The 21,789-nt window shown below is 43.1% G+C and overlaps 1 protein-coding gene across 6 annotated transcripts in view; it reads left to right on the forward strand.

Moving 5' to 3' along the window:
- Positions 1-21,789, forward strand: part of LOC148659324 (A-kinase anchor protein 13-like) — a 117,785-nt gene that overhangs the window by 76,654 nt on the left and 19,342 nt on the right. For 3 of the 6 annotated variants that reach the window (XM_088641430.1, XM_088641429.1, XM_088641431.1), the window contains 10 exons: positions 1,619-1,740; positions 4,132-4,430; positions 6,747-6,800; positions 7,420-7,482; positions 9,038-9,221; positions 9,406-9,505; positions 10,074-10,196; positions 13,127-13,169; positions 13,919-14,045; positions 17,135-17,294. In XM_088641430.1, coding sequence (XP_088497556.1) covers positions 1,619-1,740; positions 4,132-4,430; positions 6,747-6,800; positions 7,420-7,482; positions 9,038-9,221; positions 9,406-9,505; positions 10,074-10,196; positions 13,127-13,169; positions 13,919-14,045; positions 17,135-17,294 — 1,275 coding nt within the window. The remainder of the gene's footprint in view (positions 1-1,618; positions 1,741-4,131; positions 4,431-6,746; positions 6,801-7,419; positions 7,483-9,037; positions 9,222-9,405; positions 9,506-10,073; positions 10,197-13,126; positions 13,170-13,918; positions 14,046-17,134; positions 17,295-21,789) is intronic. The other 3 variants (XM_088641434.1, XM_088641432.1, XM_088641433.1) reach the window with 3 other exon arrangements.

Below are 21,789 nucleotides of genomic sequence, written 5' to 3' on the forward strand. Positions count from 1 at the left end.
GGCAGGTCCTGGGAGTGACCCTCGCCTCATGGAAACCCTGACTGATGCACTCGGCCCACCCTAAAGAAAGTCTGACCCGTGTTCCTGGTGCAGTCTTACCAGGGAAGCATCGGATCTTTTCCTAAACCTCTGGGAAATGAAAAGCAGTGCTCGAGTCCCAGTGATGATGGCAGTGATCCTGGTCTGAACAGTCCTTAATGGCGATGCGAGTGTGAACAGCCTCTGGCAGCGCAAAGCTGGGGTTTTCACAGCAATAGAGGGCCGTGCAGCTGTGTGTTTGGGGACAACTGTTAAACCTCGCACTGCCTCGTCACTTTTCCTGCTTGGCTGTTAGTGAGCGAAGCCTGAGAGAAGCAGAGTGTTCACATGGCTTTCTCATGGTGCCTTGCTAATTAAATTATATCAGCGGGGTCTCTTGCTCAATTCTGTGAGCAATCGTCATGCTCCTGACAGGCCTATTGTCTGTATAACAGTATAACAGTGTAAAGACAGAACCGGCTGGTCTTAATACAGTGGAATTGATTAAGACATGGATGTGACTATAACTAAACTTGAAAAGTGGTGTAATGTAGGGTTTAAAAATAATGTGAACAAAAGATAAAATAAGAAAAAAACATAAAAAATGTTGCTGTTATTTTGGGCCTTAACACACCATGGAACAACAGCTGCCGATTTACATATCATGCAATTCATGTGGTGTCCAGTCTAGACAGTTTTATTATTTTAGCTTTCTGAACAGGAAACTTCATTGGGACAAGCTCATCTTTCTTCCCAAAATGTTTTTTTTCTACCCTTTTGTATATTTTTATCAAGTGGCCACTCTCTTTTGTGTTCTAAATTCTTTGATAGGGATATAAAATAAGTTTGGGGGTGTCAGGGATTGTCCCCAAAGAGAGACTTGTTTGATTGGAAGACCTGCGAGTCTGTTATCACTGCCTGTCTGACAGCTGTGTCATCCATTGTTCCCATGAGTGTGTCCAAGGACACATGGTGATCTTGTCCCAAATCTCTCCAGATGTTCTTGTTGGGATTGAGTAATGCTGCCAATATATTCCATAAGGATGGAAAGAGCTTTTTAAGAAGAAAATAAGTATCTTCCCTTTTAAGACAAACGTTGCCACTATTAATGGAGCTCTGTATTCAGTCCTTGTATCTTATAGAAAATTGTAATTTCTTTTAGCAATCCTGAAAAGTGGAAAATGGACCTGAATCTGTATCTTTTATTCCCAGCCGTGTTGATTGTTTTGACATTTTTCAGTAGAGCTATTGTGGTGAGCAGCCTGCCCAAGTTGTGCTAGTTTATAGAAAGTACAAAACTAAAGGTAAATATTTTAAATAGGAGCCCTGATAGTTCAAGAGAGCTAGTTTTGAACTAGTTTTATAATGTTGCAGGTGGCGCGAAGTCGTTGCACTGAATTGGGGGTGGAGTTGATGCGTGATCTGTGATTTCAGCTCTCACCAGTGCAGATTGCTGAACAAGCGCCTTCATAAGGACTACTGTGCTCCTTGTATTACACCAAGGAGTGCTGGATTTTTTTTGTTGAAGAAGGTTACTTGGGTATCGCGTTTCTACAGTAATTTACTGTGGTGTGTCACCTCTCCCCTCTCTTTGTTCCAGAATCTCCTCAGTCTCCTGAAGACCGTGCCGTGTCCCCAGCAAGGCAGGAATCAGGAAGTGATGCCGATGGGTTTTCCGGCCCTGACCATTGTGATGACAATGTGGACAATGTGTTTGGGAAGGTGAGGTTGTGGAACAAGCTGTAAAACCACTTTAAGAGGTGTGGTGGGGGTGCAGTTGGATAACTTCACTCCTACCGAGCTGCAGTGACGGCTACGTCTTTCCATTCCCTCGATGATGATCTCAGATTTATTTGTCCTCCTGTGAGATCTCTAATCACAGAATATGACTGTGCTACCACAGCATTTGTATTTAATTATCTCGAAAGCGTCTGTCCACAAAAAGTCTCTGCCTCGTTCGGCAAAATCCTGTATTTTTCTACATGCTTCTCTAGAAAATAGAAGATCTTATCAAAACAACGATATTGCCTGTGCTTTAAAAGATCTGTTACCCTCATTAAGTGATTGATAAGTTTGTTATAAGGCCGTACCTCTCTTCCCGAAGAACAGTGTTGGTATATGAAGTGGGAGTTAGTATCTGTCATTTCCAGGCTCCCTGAGGTCTTTGCCAGGAGCTGCTCGTACATTAAAGCAACATTTGTGGCGGGAGGGGGCTGTGCTGAACCCTTTCCCATTGCTGAGCCGATGTCTTGTGACGTCAATGGGCTCTCTGAAGGGATTCTAGGCACACGGCAAAACAATGACCTCACCCCCCCAATCACCACTCCCTCCCCTCCCCCTTGCCTTAATGGAAGTCAGTTCTGGTACACATGAATAGAAGGCTTTCATCACACTCCCTAACAAAACCCTCTGTGTCTCTGTAGTGACTTAGTCGCTCTCTGAAACTACAGCTGCACTGGACAGGAAAACGTCCTTTTGACTACAGCTTTTCTGTCCAAGTCTGAAGAGAAATCCTGCACAGTGTGTTTATATGCAGTAGTATTTTTATTCCTCAGGTGTTTATTTATTTTAATAGGCTCTTTGAAGTTCTAATTTGTTTATGGCAGTCAAGCCAATACCTCATTCAAGTCTTCTGAAGTATTATTACATGAAGAAATGTTCTCCCCTTTCTGTGGTGGCTTTCCTTTATTTTTCGACTTGAAGTCACTAACACTTTTAAAAGACATCTGAATTGTAAATATCGAAGATATAAAGGTTTGGAAAAAATGAAGCTATATATTTTCAAGTATCTGAGGTCAAGGACAAATGAAGGCTTGATTGCACCGGTGAACATTTTTGATTTGAAAGAACAGAAATGTCCAATAAGTTGTGATAGACCAAGGTCTATAGTGCATTGCGGTTCTACTGGAAATATTACCCACAGTTCCTAATGCTCCGTTAGGAGGAGCTAACTTTTGCTGTCAACTATTAGTTTTTTTTTAATGACCTCATGCTGAGTCATGTGTTCTGGAAGCTGTTTTCCATGGTGCAAGACTCGTAAAGTGTAGCATTATTATTATCTTGAAGCCACTGCATTCGTTATTTACCGCTTGGGATTGGCACAAGTTCATTAAATGAAAGCTGATAATATATTTTAATAGAAATGATCTAGTCTTGCTGCCATCTACAATTTCACAAAGGCTGCATTTCTACAAGTTATGTAACATTATTGGGCTGGAAAGCTGATTTCAGCTGGTCTTGCAGGAACAGCCTTCAAGCCTCAGTGAAAGCTGCACATGATTAAAATGAAGTATGATCTGAGGGGCGGAGAGAGGAGAGAGAACGGTACCTGATGACCAGGGGAATGCTGTCTGTTTCGTGTGATTACAGACAGCATTTTCTGGTACAAAGAATTCCTGGTTAGACACGTACTCAGTGCACTCCTGAAGACCATTATCATTTTTCTGACAGTTTTATCATACAAGGTACAAGAATGACGGGTCATTTGGCGTATTTTTAGAAAGTATTTTGGTGGATGTTCACCCGTTACGCCTTCCGGCATGTAGGGGCAGCAACATCCTTGCTGTTACCGTAACATTAGTTTTTTGCGGGACAGGGTTGTTAGTCTTGTGCCCAACCTCCAACATGGAGGACCTGGCGCCCGACGTGGGGTACGAACCCATGACCCTGAGATTGAGTCTCATGCTCCCCCAACAGAGCTAGCTGGGGCCTAGGAGTATTTGGAATCGGCTGCAATAATTTTTCGACCTCAAATCCCCCCCACTTTTTGGACTCGGTGATTTGTTTCTCAGCTGTCATTAACCGCCACGTGATGCGATACAGACACTGCAGGAGGGGCGGAGCAGATCAGGAATGCTGCACCTTCCAGTGGAGACAGTGCAGGCCGGCCAGCCCGAGGCGCGGTCTGGGCTGACTCCCCGTGTGGCGCAGCCTGAAACCGGCAGAGCCTGGACTGGAGCCCCTCGGGAGCCCCTCTGACCGAGCGATTCTACCGGCTCTGGACCTTGGGGAGGCCTCGCTCCTCGTGGCAGCGGTTCGACGTTCGAGACGGCCCTTCGACGTTGTTTCCGCGTTCCTAACGCGGCGGCGGTTGTTTGTGTGTCTCCCCCGCAGGGGGACGAGGCCTTGACGGGCGACAGCACCAGCGAGGCGTCCGTGTCCTGCTCCTCCACGGACGGGCCGCCCACCTCCACCCCAGAGCGGGGCCCGGAGGCCAGGAGCTGGGGCGCGGAGGAGGGGCAGCGCGCGGCCGGCGGCTGCGAGGCGGAGGAGGAGGAGAAGGACCGGCTCACCGAGGTGCCCGTGCGCTCGGCCCTCCTTCGCTCTTCCATCCGCTCCCTCTCCCCCTTCCGCCGCCACAGCTGGGGGCCCGGCAGGAACCTGGGGCCGGAGGCCGAGATGAGCCAGCGCAGGTGGGCCCCACGCGGCCGCGTGCTTGCCCGCCGCCTCACCTCTTCCCCTTCCTCTTGGTCCAGACAGCCCTTCCAGGAGCCGCCGTGCGCCCGGAACTTCCTGGCCTTTTCACTGGGCTGCGTAGCCGACGTGACTTGGGATTGAAGCAGGGGATTAAATAGCTGCTGATGTCACAAGATAAAGAAAAGTGCATTTTGCACTGCAGGTGTGATGGGTGATTTACTGACCTGATGAGGAATGTTGCTTTAGTAGTTTCCCACATACCAAATGCATAAACAATAAAGGCAGATTCCCCCCCCCCCCCACCACATTGTAATTTTTAGATCTTTTGTAATGAATATTCCCTAACCCTATCCTTTGGTCTGCCCTTGTTGTCTTGAACAAAGAGAAACGCTGGAGCCTTGAGTGTTCGGCACACAGAGGCAGGACCATGCTCCTGTAGTCGCCCAGCTCAGGTCTTATTAAAGCCAGGCATGTGCCTGTGGGAACGCTGTTCTCCCTGAGCCTTGCATGGGAGGCCCCAGGGCCCCGTGTGTGATGTGGTTTTCCTAATCAGCCTATTAGGGAAGGTTGAACTCTAGGCCAGATAGTGCAGATTCACAGTCGATTCATTCCATTTCTTAATTAGCGGTGCAATTTAGGATTGTTTATTTAGTATCTGCCAGCATGGTTCTTTTTTCTTTTTGTAATTTAATTTAATTAGAAAAACTCTTCGCCATGAAGACCACCAGTAGTCTGGTGAATAAAAAATTTAAGGTCGTATTACCATTGCCCTTACACTATCTCTTTGTCCACCACTGAAAGAGAATTCGATTGGATTTTTAACAGCATTTAAGACATTGCATCAGTATACTACTGTCTGCTGTATATTCACTGTTGTTGGGAAAATGCTTCTAGAGTTTTGGATATCTTAATGCAAAGAGTTAAGAGCTTTGTACAGTACATGTGACAAAGTGGCCTGTATTCCCTGATGTTTTAGCACTGAGTATGGGAACTTCACCCTGCTTGGGAAAGCACTTATTTATGAAAAACTGCCTTTTCTGGTCTTTGTTTTAGGCATGTGACTGACTGAATCCCAATACATTATGATCACCCACACATTGCATTTTCTTTGGGCGCTCGTTTTTGTGGATCCTGTTTATTTCAGCTCAAAAATGTAACACAAGAGTGATAACAGTTCTCATTTTGAATACAGCAGGCTACATACTGTAATTTCGTAGGAGCTAATGACTTTGATAGCTTAAAAGTGTCCCAGATCTCCAGCAAAGGTTCTTCACTCTTCTTTTACTCATCAAATTGTTGCCCAGTTACTAACAGCAGAGGAACCTCTGTGGTGTTTGAGGAACTGGTAAAAAGGCCGAGTGGGAAGTTGAACTCTCTTTCCCCATTGTATTCCATGAGAAGCAGCTCTCCTCGGCTGTTTGCTGCTAATCATGCCTCTGCACCCAGCTGTTAGGTCCCACTGAGTGCTGAGGAAACAGAGGAGGCAGTTTCAGAGATGTGAATCCATCTACAGTCCTGGTAGTTCTCAGAAGTCAAGTTCCTTTTTTGGGGAATCTCTGTTTGGTGGGAGAAAAAAACAATTACCCTCCTCCTCTTAATCAGTCATCTGATCTTGACTTTTCATTTAATTCCTTTTGTTCCTGTTTTAATTTCATTTCCTTGCCTTTTTGTGAAATGGTGCAGTGCATCTTCAAGGAGTGTATAGGTTAGATGAAGTGTCTGTATTCTCTTTATATGTTTTCTACATGCCTCAGGCAGCTGTGATGAGATGGGAAGGTGACATGTTTAATACTACATTTTCCTATAATTAGTAAGGAAACCTCATACTTGCTGGAATGACAGGAAACACAAAAAGAAACAATGTGCACTTGTTAGCAGTGACACAAGTAAATGTTTGTTGGAGAAGCCTTTTCTACGGCTTGACTGAAATAGTTCATGTAGTGGCTGTAAGGTTTTAGAGACAAATCCTTCTCAATTTTAAAGGGCAAGAGCAGGAAAGTTCAATGACCATTTGTTTTGACGTTTTCTTGCATTGGGGAAAAGTAGGTTTGGAGAATTGGAGAAGACACTGCAGTTGTTCATAAAGCCCAGATAATTAATGTATTTATATTTGCTTATCAAACACCCTTATGAGGGTGGCTCAGCTTATTTATAGATTTTTATATATGTAATATTTACATTGTTTAGGATTTATGTCCTTCGGGTTATATAGAACACCTGTGTTTTTCTAACATCTTGCAGGTATGCTGCACCCTTTTGACATTAGCACTTCTAATTCCTTCATCTGATCATTCTTCATCATTCATTTTCAGTTCATTAAGAAGTCTGGGGGATGTTGTTAAGAAGCCTCCAATTCATAGAAGAAGGTATTGCCACGATATTTTCACTTTCTTATTCTTATGAACAAAACTATTCTTTAATTGCATAAACTGCAGAAAGATGGTAACAAAGTTCACATACTCATTTACACCTTCCTAGAAGCCCACAGTGTTGCAAAATACACTTCAGCCATCAGATGTGTTCACAATTTGCCGTAGGAAGTAAAATTCTAAATTTGCTTCATGAGATCCCAAGAAGTGAGGAAGTTGTTGCTTGAAAGCTGTGTTAAAACCTTTCAGTTATAAAAAGCTTGTGGCTCTACTCTGCAAGAAGAGATGGAGGTTGCGAAGCACTTTACTGGAGTAAGTTAGCAGTACTGCTGAACCTGCAGATGTGCAGCAAGATGGGGTGACAGTCATGGAAACAGCCCATTTTGAAAACATCACAGCTTCCCGACAGGGTGAAAACCTTCTAAACTATTTGAAAAGACTTGGCACCTGGGCCGTTCCTGGCTTAGGGCTAGGCCATTAATCACAAAGGAGAGAAACTCAGTGATGTTCCATCCCTTTCTCATTGGAATCATTCCACTAGTTCTCCTCATCCCATTAACTCCGTCCTTTCCTGTGTTGCTTCTCCTGATCCACCCCTGTCCGCTTGCCCCGCCAGTATGAGCTGGTGTCCCTCGGACGTCCCTCTCAGTCCTGCCGTGGATGAGATTAGTAACAGAAGGTAGGGTGTGTGACGGTGCCCTCCTCCAAAACAGACGGGCGAAGTGCACGGCTGAGCGCTGTGGCGGACAGGAAAGCTTTGGCATGGCCAGAACGTTGCATGGCTTCTGAGTGCTCTGTCTGTGCTCCTCCCCTGTCTCCGCACCTCGCCCGGCTGGCTGGCCTGGTAGACCTCAGAGAAGCAGAAACGCAGTGAGCACACACTTCCTGCTCATCAGACCATGGTTGTGCCTGCGTATTCTCTTTGCTCTGCTAAAAGTAATGAGACTTTGGATCTGTGGCTTTCTGGTTTTGAAGAAGCTGGTAGGAAGCCGTTAGACATTTTCAAAGGAATCGTTGAATTCATGAACATTTTGAAATGACTAATATACGCATCTGTGTTACTTATTCGGATGCGAGGTGAGTTATTTTTATGCTTTGACATTTAGTTTCCTCATTTCTTTTTGTTATCGTGGTTCAGCAGTTGAATACTTTCTTTTGCTAAAGTATTTTTCTGAATTAGGATACGATATAGATATGCAATGTGTTAGCATTCTTTTTATGGACCTGTGTGAAGTTCCTTGTTGAACAAGTGATTCAGCAGAAAGATATCTGTAACACAGTGGTAAACAATATTATGAGAGTTATTGTAGTTTACTCAATGTTTTTAGTTGGGCTCAGTGTCTCTGTGCCAATATCCAAAGACGCCAATGTGCGAGTTCCGTTTGTGTCCTGTTTCTCTCCTGGGCTTGCCCCTGTCTTGTCCAGGTGTGCTGTGGGAATGGATGCTAGCTGCCCATGCTTGAGTGGCTGTTTGTGTCTTTTTAAACGTTTTTTCTTCTCTGCCAGCAAAAGAATCCCCCCTCTCTACGCCTGTCTTCTTAACTGCTCAGATCTAGGGAAACTGACAAGACTGCATAGAATTGTGACCCGTTTTTGTGTGTGACCAGTTGCAGGCATTTGTACAGTATATGTCCACAAAAGGTGCTTGTCATTGGCATATTGCTCTTTTCTGGGCAGAAATTAAGGAAAATCAAATGAGCAGGATAATGTCAGTTTCATTTTTTTTTCTTAAGTAACATTTCCATGAATCTGCCTTTGGTATTTCCCAAAACAAATCACGTCATCAGACCCCTATCCAATAGGAGTCTGGTTTCCTAGAGATTTTGTTTGAACGAATGCTGTATGTTTTGTTTGCTTTATTTGCGTTATCCCCAATCACAGGAAAACCTTATACTTGCATGGCCTTTGTTCTGTCACACTGTCTTTTTGTTTGTGGCTCTGTAGGGTGTCATAGCAAGAATGCTGCATGTGGAAAAGGTCCAGTTTTGGCTTGTCAGGCGCATGGGGGGGGGGCAGTGCACTGGATCTGTGGTTTCAACGTACACGTGGTATTTCCAGAACTGAAAAATTTCCCTCGATTTGTGTCTCGGAGCATGTTGTTTTTTTGGCGAAGCTCAAACTTTTCCTTGTTTTTCGTGTTTGAAAGAGCTGCAACAGTTCCAGCCCTGCAGGGTCTCGGAAGCACTCCGTCGCAGACCTGCGCGCTGACCCTGTTTTGTATTGTTGGTTGGTAGTTACAGTTTGGAGGGTCTGTCGGCTGACAGACAGCCCGGGAGGGAGTCTCCTCCGCAGGGCATCTCCCCCCGAGATGCCCGCCGGACTCCCCTCCCGGAGAACGAGGAAAGAGGCTCGCTGGTGTCCCTGACCGAGGAGGAGCAGGAGTCGGACCTGGGGGAGAACAGCAGCCTGGACAGCCAGGTAATCAGCATGGCCAGGCGTTAGTCTGACAGAGTCGCTGATGTTTTTGACCATAATTTAGCCCTTTGAAATGATTGCATCTGTCGGTGCTACATTAAATAGTTTATTGCTTATGACGACAATAACCATTTTGTAGTGGCTAATTGGGAAGCATGGTGATGTTTCATTTTTTCTTTTAAAACAGAAATCGGAAAGCCTTCGCCCTTTGGGACACAGCTACACGTTGCCTCAACCTCTCACCAAATCAGTGTCTCTCCTGACTATCAGCCAAACTGGACTGGACAGTGAGTATCCTGGGGCAATGGCTACCTTTTCTTGTTCTCCTTCACACGGGTGCCCTGGCCCTGGGGGTCTTTAGTTTGTCCTGTGTTCTCTTGTGGTGACGTGCAGAGGAGCTGGAGAGTGAGATGAAGTGACTTGTCAATCACTGGGAGTTTTTGCAGCCAATTATTTTAAGACTTGTAATTCACAACTTCTCTTTGCACCAGCTGCCTGTGATGATTCTCTTATCTTGACTTTGTTACATGAATATTTTCGGTCTCTGTAATGACAGTTTTGTGGCGTGTTGTAGAAAGCAGGCTTCACTGTGAATGGAGGGGTTCACTCCTGGCTTTTTTTACTTCCTCTGGAGGTTGGATCTCTTGGCTTCTCTTTTCTAATGGACTTTCTTATTCCCCTCGGGTGTTTTCATCAGGAGGTTTCGTCCCTAGAACTGAATGACATTTTCAAGCGTAAAGCACCTGAAAGGGGTTGGACCTGTAGTTAGACGAGGGGTGGTGGCTGTCCATGTCCCTGTGCTGTTTTAATGAGTACATGCTTTGATTTCTTTGTGCCCTTTACCGGAAACCCCAGCGCTCGGACGGAGTCGGCCAAAGAGACGAATCTCCTTCTCCTTCAACATCTCTCCACTCCTCCCCAAATCTAAAACTGTCTTTTCTATTGGCTCTTCATCCAGTGATGAGGAGGAGTCGGACAGTAAGTACGCTCACGCATTGCCCTCATGGCCGCACCCCACCCTGTTCAGTGTTCTGCACCCCTGTTGCTAAAGGACGTGACCTTACCCTCGAAATAAACCAGCCCTAATCTCCCAGAGCTAATGTGCCTGACCACTCGTGCATCTCCCTCCTAGAGGTGTTAAGGGGGACGTGGTAACTCTTGTTGTGGGAGAAAGTTTTGTTTGGCCAACAGCAGATCTCAACTGTTTTCCTTCCTTCAAAGCAAAAACCTCTTCCTTTTGCTGTTTATTGTATGATCCTCAAGTAGATTTTTGTATCTTTACTGGTACAGAACTGACTGAATTCTCCTTTCTTTCGTGAGCTTTTTTCTTAAACTTTTTTTTTTTACTGTATTTAAGCCTTTTGGAACCCAATTAAATGTTATTTATCAGAATGTGAAGAGAACTAATACAGTATTTTGTTCACAAGATAATGGTAGTAAGCTTGGTTTCTATATCCTGATAGTCTGAAGTTTTTGGCCTCCGATTCTCCAGAAACCTTTGGTGATACTAACAACCTTACATAAACTCTGTTTTATTAAGCTTTTATAAAGCGCATGCTCTGTTTATTGGAATGCTACGTTCTGTCGTTCTTGACACTTTTTGCCCCTTGATTGTCTTAATAATCTGGTCATTTTTTACTCATCCCTGTTCGTTGGTGCGTTACTGCTGCATGGCGTTTTTGTGGCTTGTTGTTCATGGTTTCTGTCAACAGGAAAGTAAAAATAATTGCTAATCTCGTCTTCAGGGAGCTTTTGTATGTCCAAAACTCCCAGTTAGGTAACTGAAGAACTGCTGTACAAGCTTGAATTCAGAGCTACTGGAACACTTAATATCAGTTTTAGGGTTATCAATGTTTTAGAAAAGAAGGGAAATTCTGTAAAATCTGCAAGCAGTCTTTCTATGCAGCCCATAATTAGAGGAGAATTACAGTGCTGATGTAGCTTGTACCCACTTTACAAATTTCCCGTTCGTTTTACTGGAGAAGAAGAAGTGGTTTTAGTTTATTTTCTTGATGTTAAGGAGAGCAAAGGCAGAGAGAAACTGACAATATGTTTTCATCAAGTCTGCAGTTTGGTAAGGTTGGTCTTCTGTCTTCTTGGAGAGAGAGCTTGGCTACAACATGGTGACCCTTTTCCCCCCTTTTTAATCCTGCAGAGTGGTTTTTTTTTCTCCAAAATCCAAAATTTGGAGTTTTGCACTTCTTGGCCATCACTGAGTGTTCAGTCTGCCGACTGCCCCTTTAAAAAGGCTGCAGCCGAGAACAGAGACCTTGACAGGAATCCAGGCAGCCATCTGGAAAACCCATCCGCTCCCCTTCTTTTTTTCTCAAGATCTGGAACAGCCTCTGTGTAAATGGAGATGTTATTAAAATCGTGGGGAGACCAGAGTAATGTGCTCGGATAGTGCTTTTACGCATAACTGCAGAGACCCAACAGCTGTTCATATCTGGAGGTTTTTGTGTTTTGATTTTTTTCCATTTGACTGGATCCCCGTGCTTTTAAAAAAAGGAGTCCTGGGACTATTGCACGTCTTTTTTTTTAAGCTCTCTGTATTGGTTATAATTTTAGTGTTTATCCTTGAGCTATTCACACCCTTTCAAGTACAGATATTAGACTTAGCAGCTGCTAAACACCACATAGTTACCTTTAGAAACTTTCCATGCTGCGTGCATGTGAGGTCCTGTGAGTCTTGCAAAGCAGCAAGAACAGAGAGACAGACCTTTGAACACTTTTGTTTGCTTGAAACACTGTGAGCTGAAAAGCTGTTCTAATGGAGCTCCAATGGAGCTGCTATATCTGTGGCTTTGCCCTGTTGGCAATGCTGTTGTCCTGTGAGCAGCAGGACACTTGTGGAACTCCCGTTGCAGGCCATGAAGTCTAGTCATTTGAGTAGGTGTGAGAGCATGATGGCACAGCAGAGGAGTGCTGGTGCACAAACCTAAAGATACAAAAAGCTTCCTATGTCCTGAAGCAAGGAGGGCAGCAGCAGGAGCTGCTCACCCTCAGGTTTGTGGTGCAGGGGAAGGTGGAGCCCTGTGAGCCTTTTTTTGTTGTAAGAACGTACAGTAGGTGATTGAGCTCCCCTAGTTTCAGAGAGAGCGTTGTCGTTTTTTAAAAAGCTCCAGCGCTGCATGTATTGATTGGCTTTTAACTGGAACCTGAAAAACTGGGGGGTTATGGTTCATCTTCACGAAGGAGAATGTTCTCTAGAAAAGCGGACAATCAAGGGGGAATCCCTCTGGGTGTGAAAACTGTGCAATAGTCCGTGCAGGTTACTGCGGTGCAAAAGCGTTCTTTCTTTTTCAACGAGCAATGTGCATTTCTCACTCATGTGCTGCACTGTGACTATAAATTTGGAGTACTGTTTCTTTTAAGATTTTCATGTCATGCTGTTTTAATGGTGCTTGTGCATCACTGAGAACCTGGCAACCTCTTACTATATGAGTTTTAATGTATGTTTTAGTTGAGTTAAAATGAAACAATTCTTTATGCACAGAAAGAAAGATATGGGACATAAATAAAATGTGCCTATATAACTAGACGAGGCCTTACAAGGCCTTGCACAAAGCATTCATTTTTACATTTGGCCTTGAGTTTAACTTGTTTTATGTATCTTTCCCATCCTACAGAAATTACCTTTTTTGTAGTATGTGTGTTACTTTAGTGTTGCTTCATGCCAATTTAATTAGATACCACATTTTTAAAAGAGCATGCAATGTACATATTGACTGTCTTCTTTATAAGCAAATGTCTTCTGATCTTCAGAGGCACCAAGGTAGATCCTTCTCCCATGTCCCTCCTGTCCAGTTCTGATCAGTTGTACGCAGGGGGTTCATGTTCACTGCTGTTCCTGCTTGTCACTGCCAGTTCCAGTATCTTAACTAATCCCCACTCTTCTCTCCTTCTAGACATAAAATCATCCACCAGCATGTCCAGCTCGTTGGGATACAGGTAATGGCCTTCTGACATGGTTCTCAACAGGACAGTGGTTAAAAGAGAATCAGTTGAATATGTAGTGTTTGGGGTGTACACTACAAGTTGTAGTATAAAAGCATACAGTACCTAATTATACCTTACTTTTAGAAATGACTCATCTAGTTCTCAGAAGTACTAAAAACTATGTGTTACTATATGTGTTACCCTTGTGAATTTCTGAACAGAATCCAGAATAAATGTATTGTACATACAGTAGCAGCTTTCTCGTGATCTGAGGATTACCCAGATATCAACCAGTTGGCTCTTGCCTCTCTTCTGGGATGGGCCCTGCTTTCTCTCAGGACCTGAACCCTAGTGCTCATAAGTAATTTTCTTCCTGGTTCTGTTGGACCTCAGCGATCCAATCCAGCAATTAAGATCCCCTGTGGACCGAGTCAAACCCCACAGATCACAAACTATGGGCCATTCACAATTGGCCGACTGGCACTTATAGGTGCCGGTATATATTAATGTTGTGTGTTGAGTTTCACCATTGTCAGAAGAGTTTGGGTCACGGCTGAAAATGGGCTGCAAGGCTCAGTAGATGTAAGAGCACTTCAGCCCCTGACCCTCCATGCACTCGTGCAGCAAAGCCTGAATCTTTCATGCTGTGTTTGAAACACGATGTGTGAATCCCCCTGGGCCGTGAGCAGGCCGCCATGCCTGAAGGAGGATGTGTTTTTTAAAAGGTCTGCTCAGTCTGTGGCTTGGGGCTTTCTCAACAGCGCTGGCGATGAGCACCTGTCTGCCAGCGCCTCACTGAAGGACGCGGACGGGAAGCCGGGGACGACGAAGGTGAGCCGGACCTTCAGCTACATCAAGAGCAAGATGTACAGCAGCAAGAAGACCAGGGTGAGTCGGGCAGCTCGTGAGCATCGCTGTATCGAAGACCTCTCAACAGTGCTGAGAACACACCTGATTCCTGAATTTCCCCAGGGATTAAAGATTGGGGCACTCATAAAGGAATGAAGCCACTAAACTATTATACACAAATAATATTGGGACATAGTTTTACTCTTATACTGTAAATAAGGCTGCATGGATATAGGGAGGAATATTTGGGACTTTTCTGGTCCTGAATTTGATGGTTTTTGAGTTTTTTTTATTTTATGGACGATTGTTGTCCCTGCCCAACCAGTCAGTTTCCACTGGGTTCAGTTGGGCTTCAAGTTCTTTTGCCAGGTACCTGTGTCCAATGAGAGCTGCATCAATCCTCCATTCAATGCAAATGGTGCAGTAGGCTATGTGGGACTCATGCTGTTATGTTACCCTGAACACAAAGCTGAAGGAGATTTTGTGCATGACCTAAACAAGGGGATGTGGAGGTGGTTGTATGTCCTCAATTTTGTGCATGGTGCTTTTTCACTGATGTGTTCTCTCTGACAAAGCTGCAGATCTTCATATGCTATGGTGTGTAACTCCAGTGTGCAGTTGGATAATGCATGTTTCTGTGGCCCTTTGTTTCTGTTCCAAACTAGCATGAAATCCGTTTCTATTAGGAGTTTAAGTAGATACAGAGTGGTGAATTAATTGGTGCTAGCAAGTGTACAATATAGTCCCTGAAGTTATTAAAATAGTTATAAAGCTTTTAAAGTTTGCCATGTAGTGAAATCATCTCAGCCCTCCTCCCCCTCCCCCCCCAGCTCCTGAGGTTGAAGATAAAACGCACTCAGCTGATCACATCACATTAGGGGAAGTGCAACAGGAAGATCGGCCTTGCTGTGGTAGCTTCCTTTTCTGTTGGCTGGTGTTAAAGCGCTAGCTCTTTGGTAAATAGTACAAGAATTGCATGCTTGCTTTTTAAGCCTCTGTTAGCAGTCAAAGACACTTGTCAAAGATGAGAGCTTTTTCATGTGTTAGCGGTATGTGTGTGTGCATGACCATGCAGTGGGAAGGAAATCCATGGCTTTGTCAGTGAGCCAACGTCAAGCTGCTAGTAGGTATTGGGGGTTGTTTGCAAGGAAACTCGGACAACATTTTGTCATTTGCAGATTTGTGACTTCGTTATGATGAGAAGTCTTTTAATTCCAATACTGAAGCTGACATTTAGAAAATGTTGTCTCCCGTTTAATGGACATTATTAATAAAGAGAAGTCAATAATTATGAATTACAGCAGCTAGAAGAGAAGAGTACTGTATAAAATATGTCTATTCTTGCATAGTCATGAACTGTAGCACCCAGGAAAGAGCACAGCCAATTCCAGTGGATTCTGAAAAAAAAAACATTATACTGTGTTTCACTGAAGCCTGTTTGGTTTTGTGCTTGTAATAAAACTACAGAAATGGCACATATTCACTGTGTGGTGGGTGAGTGCACTGTGCCTTTAAGAAAGCTGGTGGAGAAAGTTTGATGGAAAGGACAAAAGAGCACCCTCTGCATCCAGTCTCTCACTTCCTCTGCCTGCCAGGCCAGCATCATGGGAGTGTGTGTGAGAGCACACTGAGCTCTGGTCCCCGACTGGAGGGTCCTTTCTCCACACTGGCAGGGATGTTGTGTAGCAAGTGGACTGAAGTGCAGTACCGCACAGCTAGGCTGGTGGGGCTGAGAAGCCTGGAGGTAGGCGACTGGCACCTGAGCTCTTTCCCCTGGGCAGGATCTAGTTGTTTTTGGTCTGTGTGGTCTGCTGTATTTGAGTTCTTGTACGTCGGAATGGTCTTTTATTAAATGCTTCTGTTGAGAACGTTTGGTTCTCTGTCTTTGGCAGACAAGGGGTTTCCTGTTTATTTGAAAAGTGAAGCAATCGCAGCTTCTTCCTCTGTCTTACTGATCTGTCACAGTTTTTCTAAATCTTATGAAAAAGGTTGTATTTATATGTACTGGTTGTAATAAAAGCAGTCGTTTCCCATTTAATGCGCTTTGCTATTCTTGTGTACAGGCAGGGGTTTCTGGTAGCATTGTTCTTTTTCAAACATGTTCAGCAGGTCTCGTCATCAGGACATCTTTTGCCATGTGACTCGTATTCTGTATTTAAATTTATCTTCTTGTGAATTAATCTTGTTACTTTGCTTTTTCTGCAAGCACTACAGCAATACAAACATGCTTTCAGCTGAATGTCACATTTCGTCCTGGGTTGCTACCTGTTTGGTAACATTAAAGAGGTACATTTCAAAAGAAACAATCACAATAGATGGGAAAGGAAACTCAGTAATAGGGAACAGACTTAAAGCTGAATTGTTATTTTTGCCTGAATGAGGTGCCAGTGTCATGACAGAAGAATGCTTTACAGATTTCTGTCTTAAAAGGCAGATCTCTAAATTGTGACTGTTTAATGTATTAGTTTCTTTCATCAGAAAGACAATTAGCACATTCTGTGTTCTGCAGAGTATAGGTGATGACTACCAAGGCAGCATGTTCCACATTTTACTTGCAATCGTGACGCACAGATCTCAGTGTTTTCACACTTCCTTTAGTCTTGATAAAGCACTTTCCGAACCCACTGTGTAAACAGTCTTCTGTTCTGAGCATGCGTGGTTCTTTTCACTTAGATTCAGATGGAGTCGTTATTTCTTAAATAACGCTATCACAGAAGATAGTTACAGAACATTGTCCCATGTGGGCCTCCTGTGAATCTATTAACTGTAGGCTTTATGTAAAGTTAAAAAAAAATCCTTCAATAGCCTTTCTCTTTCAGAGTTAAGAGAATTAAAACGGAAATCTCAGTTGGTTATCTCCTTATTAGATGCTTAATGATTCTGGCTGCCAGCATAGGTAGATGGAGAATGAGTTTAAACACATTGTAATTACCCAACGAGAGTGTGCGGGGCTTGTAGTAATTGGAGTTCTTATGGAAGCACTTGGCAGTCCTCCACCAGAATGATTGCTTGACCGCTCAGTGTGCAGCCTGGAGAAGGACTTGAGAGGAGATTAGTGATATAGCTGGGGATTGGATTTTTTTCAGTTTTCTTTCCCCAACACTGGCATTTTTTTTTTTCCAATACAGGAAAAAGATAAAGAGAAGGCAAAAGAAAAAGAAAAAGAGGCCAAGGAGAAAGACAAGAAAACCCTCAATGGACACCTCTTCAGCCCTGTGACCGGTTTCTCAGCCCAGTGTTACCACTGCAACAAAGCTCCCAACACTAAGGAGGTCTACCACTGTGCAAGTAAGAAGCGAAGTGTTTACTGCTGCCATGCTACAGGCTCTTCCCCTGCTAGGAATCCTGATGTTGTTGCTTGAGGGTCTTCTTGCAAGCATAGTTAGTTTGCCTTAAGTGCGTTAGCAGTTTGCACCATGTCCTTTAAATAAAACACGCCATAAATCCCTCCATTTATGTGCACATTGTATCTGCTTATGCTGGTTAAGGAATAGAAATGCTTAGAGCTGCAGTGAAGCAAATCCTCTTGTTTATTCTGAGCACACCTGTCTAGAAGTGGGAGATTGCTTTCATTGTAAACACTTCTCCAGACAACCGAGTTCCAGAATGGTTGCTCTAGGACTGTATAGGACTACCTTTCAGTGCTGTGACACTGTTTCAGAATTTATAAAGCCTCAAACGAACTGGCCACGTGAAGGGTGTCACTCCTGCCTGAAGAGGTGGCATCACTCACAGTTTAAAGAGGGAGAACAGCAAATGTGTCCATCTACTGCTGCATCAGAGGTGTGCGTCGCAGAGCAGAACTATTTAAATCTCAGAAGCAAGAAGCAAAACTAGTAGCTACCGAAGAAATTAACTTGTCAGCCTTCTTCTGAGATATAAGCACTATGCTGTACAGGAAAGAAACAGATCAAAACTATTTAGTCTAGCTTATAGCCCTCACCCCAGTATGCTGAAAGAAAAAAAATGTTACCAGTGGGACAAGTTTTCCATCTTGCGCTGTTATGTTCTGGTAGAGATGATGAAGGGTATAAGGCCATGGTGATGAGGTTTTGAGTAAGAGGAATCAGATAACTAGGAGAGCAGACAATAGCTCCTTATAAACGAATGTAAACCATTCTGATGGAATAAAACAAAAATGCAGCCACTGTCTTCTGTCCGAGTCTGTTTCTAGTTACTGTAGCCCTGTGGTATTTTTGTGTCCCCATAATCATTTAAAGTAGTGGTTGATTCTGTAATATTTTCATATCTAGCCACATTAACATTTGTAATACAGTCCATAGGAAAGGACGTTTAGATACAGAGCCTTACTGTGTTTACTCTGTGGCTGAAAATTTCTGTAGACGTAAATATCGGTAATAGTGCAAAATGATATTTACTCAAGGGAAAAAAGAAGAGGTATCTGAATTTGTTCCAGTTCTGTACTCTGTGCTTTCTTTGGTGTGATTTATAATTAGAAGGTATAATTAGTAAGGATCTCATTTATGTTCTGAAAAAAATTCTGAACACTCTTCCGGTGTTTTAATTTCATGTGTCCTTTTACTATTTTCTGTATTTTGTCAGGTTTTGATGTAATTACCATAGATTGTTTTTCTATTGGTCAATAGCTACTTCCCAAGAGCAACTTCCCATAATCCTGATTTATTATTGTGAACTGGCAAGTCCTAGTTTTAGGACCTTTTTAAATTACTTTTGATCTCCTCTTTTCTATCTGTAGATAGAATAATGACAATACCCAACTATTATTAATTCCAGTTAAACTGAAAAGGTGCACTTTGGCTTTTTAAAGACTTCTCTAATGGCTTTTAAGGTATTGTGCTTTTGCTGGGCTTTACCTAAAGGGGATGTTGTGTGAAGGAGTTATTTCACAATGCAAAGGCTGTGCTCAAAAAAGGAAGGTTACAGTGTCTAAAAACTCCGTCACATTATTACTTCATCACACAAACTGCGATGTCTGGGTGGTACAAAAGCAGCAGTCTAAAGAAAAAGAGAAATAAGTATAAGTCTGGCCTTACGTAGGATGTAGATTTCAGACATATCCCCTGCAGAAACTGATCTTTTCTTTATTAAGCAATGTCTTGGCACAGTGAAAGTATATGACAGCAAACTGTGAGTGGGGCCCGCACTCTGTTGTTTCTGGGACATGCTAGGTCATTGTGACCCCTTTATATACATTAACCTTGGTAGACAAGAGGTAGATAAACACATTGCAAGAACTTGTCATATTTGTGTTTGCTGTGAGGCTTTGGCAGTTCCTGGGCTTGACTTTCTTTGTCTCTATCGAATGTGATGAAAGTAAAATAAGGAAGATGATGGCAGTGGCTCATGCAGCAGAGGCATTAAAGCACTTCTGTTTGGATCCTTAGTTTGCATATATCACACCAGGACTATAGGCTTCATAAGACTATATACAGTCTACATGGATGAATTTGGAGAAGAAGACTCCAAAATCTAAGAAATGCATTGTAGTTCTCATCTGGCCTACTTCCACCCATCTACAAGCTTAACAATTGAACTGTTTAAAAGAAATCCAGCCCAAGAGAAAGAATATAACAGTATTTTTGTTTGTCTGAGCAATATGTGGGATTTGTCAGGAGTCTCTGCATTTTTTTTCTTAAATAGAGGATGAAGCCTTATCATTATCATTATCCTTTAAGCAGAGAACACTTCTTTTTCGAATCTGTCTTCTTTTTAGTCATTCATTTTGACCCAGAACTTTGTGTGTAAAATGTCAGAAGTGGCCTGTGGCTTATCTCTGCACTGGTGGTTCTTGACCCAGATCTGCAGTGCCGGCCAGTTCAGAACCTCATCCTCTTCTAGCAAGACCACAGCAGCAGCTCTTCACCTTTGTGCTTCGGCAAAGAAGTAGGGGGTTAGTCAGACCTGCCATCTTTCCCTGCACAAAACGGAGAAAGGCTGTTATTTCCTCCGACGTTGGGGGTGGGAGTGAAAGCTTGTCTAGGTCCCTTATGGGGCTTGAATCTTTGTTCCCAGGCCCAGCGAATCTGTTTTCTGTGATCTGTAACTCTGAGCAGCACAACAGCTTTCCAGTTTTATGCATCACTGTTCAGATGTAATATCCTACAGGCTATGGGATATCAGGCATTTTCTCCTTAATTATGAGCAGATTCTGATCCGTTCATAGGGAATTCTTTCATGTGTCACACACATCTTTCAGGCAAAGGCCATATCAGTTATGGGTGATTAATACATCAGTGAGGAAACATCCTTTAGATGGATGTAGCAGCTCGGCTGTATGTGTGGTGATCTTCTACATGTGGTATGCATGAGATAGAATACGTCGCATACTGTAGTAGAGCAAATAAGAACCATCCTAGAAATACCAGCTGTGTTTTGTCTGTTTAAATAGCCTTCCTGATTTTTGGAGGTAGAAGTATCAATGGCAAAGAGCAGCTTCCAGGAATGTGAGATTTGTGGTTCTACACAGGAGCCAGTGTGATGTAATAAAGCACTGGAGCCTTCAGATCCTTTCAGCTCCGCAGTGTTGAAGACACCATCGCATGCTGTGAAATACAGAAGAGGTGTAAATCCACTTTTAAAAAGTTTAACTGGCTTCTGCTTTAATTAGTAGTATTTAGAAATATACTGTACCCAAACCCTGAATAATGGGGCAGTGGATTGGAGCAGTGTTGAAGGTTCAGGACTTGTAATGGGAATATTGTTGGAGACACTGCTGATGTAGCCTTGATCAACGTATTTCTCTTGGATTCCTCTAGAAATAAGACTCAGCTCCATTTGCTGTTGTTGTTGTTTTTAATGTCTCTCAGTATAGCACTTGATCAATACGTTGACAAAGTTATAAATATGTGCAATTATTATTTTTTTTCCCAGCCGGGAGATTTTTATCGTTTCCTCAGTTCTTCAAGGCTTTACATAACTTAATAACTCTGTGTGACTGAAAACAAATGTGTGATTTGAGCTCGAGTGCACATCGTTTTAGAAATTAATCAATTGTTAGTCATGGGCTAGCAGGGTTGTGCTGTTTCTTGTACCCCTTCATGACATTAATACAGTATTTTTGTGGGGAACACCCTACCAATAGTTCAAAAAAGATAATTTGGCTCTTTTCTATTGATTTCTTGATAAAACAATCTGCCAATTTAATCTGTTCTTCAGCTAGTTTGCGAAAGTATTTTGCCCCTTTTCTTTTTTACCATTTTGTTCTGAAAGATGAGGTAATGGCTTTATTGTTTGTAAAAATGGTTCCTGGTAGTACTTAATTTCAGAGGATATATTCCAATATTAATGCCGTTTTGATCGCTCTCTTTGGTTCACTTATCAGCTTCATGCTACTCTGTTCTCGGGCTTCAGCAGCAGAGAACCTCAATGAGAATTGGTGGAGAAAATCAGCCAGTGTCACCTCATTCACACTGGCTCCCGGTCTGATCTCCGTTCCAAATGTCTGAGGGCTCTGAAACAAGGTGACCCTGTTGTGAGGATTGCCTTTTTTATTTTTGTTTTTGGTGGAGTTTCCTGGCTGGCCTCGAAGTAGAGTCATCCATATGAAGTCAGATTTACTTTTTGCCCAGAATATACAGCAAATGGTAAAGAGAAGGGAATCTTAAAATAGCCTCCCACACCTTTTTAACCACATAGCTATTATGTTTTAGTTATTTTATTTTAGAGAAGAGAAAAAAAAATGAGAATTTGCATTGGGACACATCAATGTGTTCCACCACATGTAAATAAGAAATGTGTATTTTGGAAACAAAGGTTTTGTATTGGGAGGCGATTTTAGCATGTGGGGAGTAGAGACGAGATT

The sequence above is a fragment of the Lepisosteus platostomus genome, chromosome 7 (genome assembly GCF_059453375.1).
Source record: "Lepisosteus platostomus isolate fLepPlt1 chromosome 7, fLepPlt1.hap1, whole genome shotgun sequence".
NCBI lineage: Eukaryota > Metazoa > Chordata > Actinopteri > Semionotiformes > Lepisosteidae > Lepisosteus > Lepisosteus platostomus.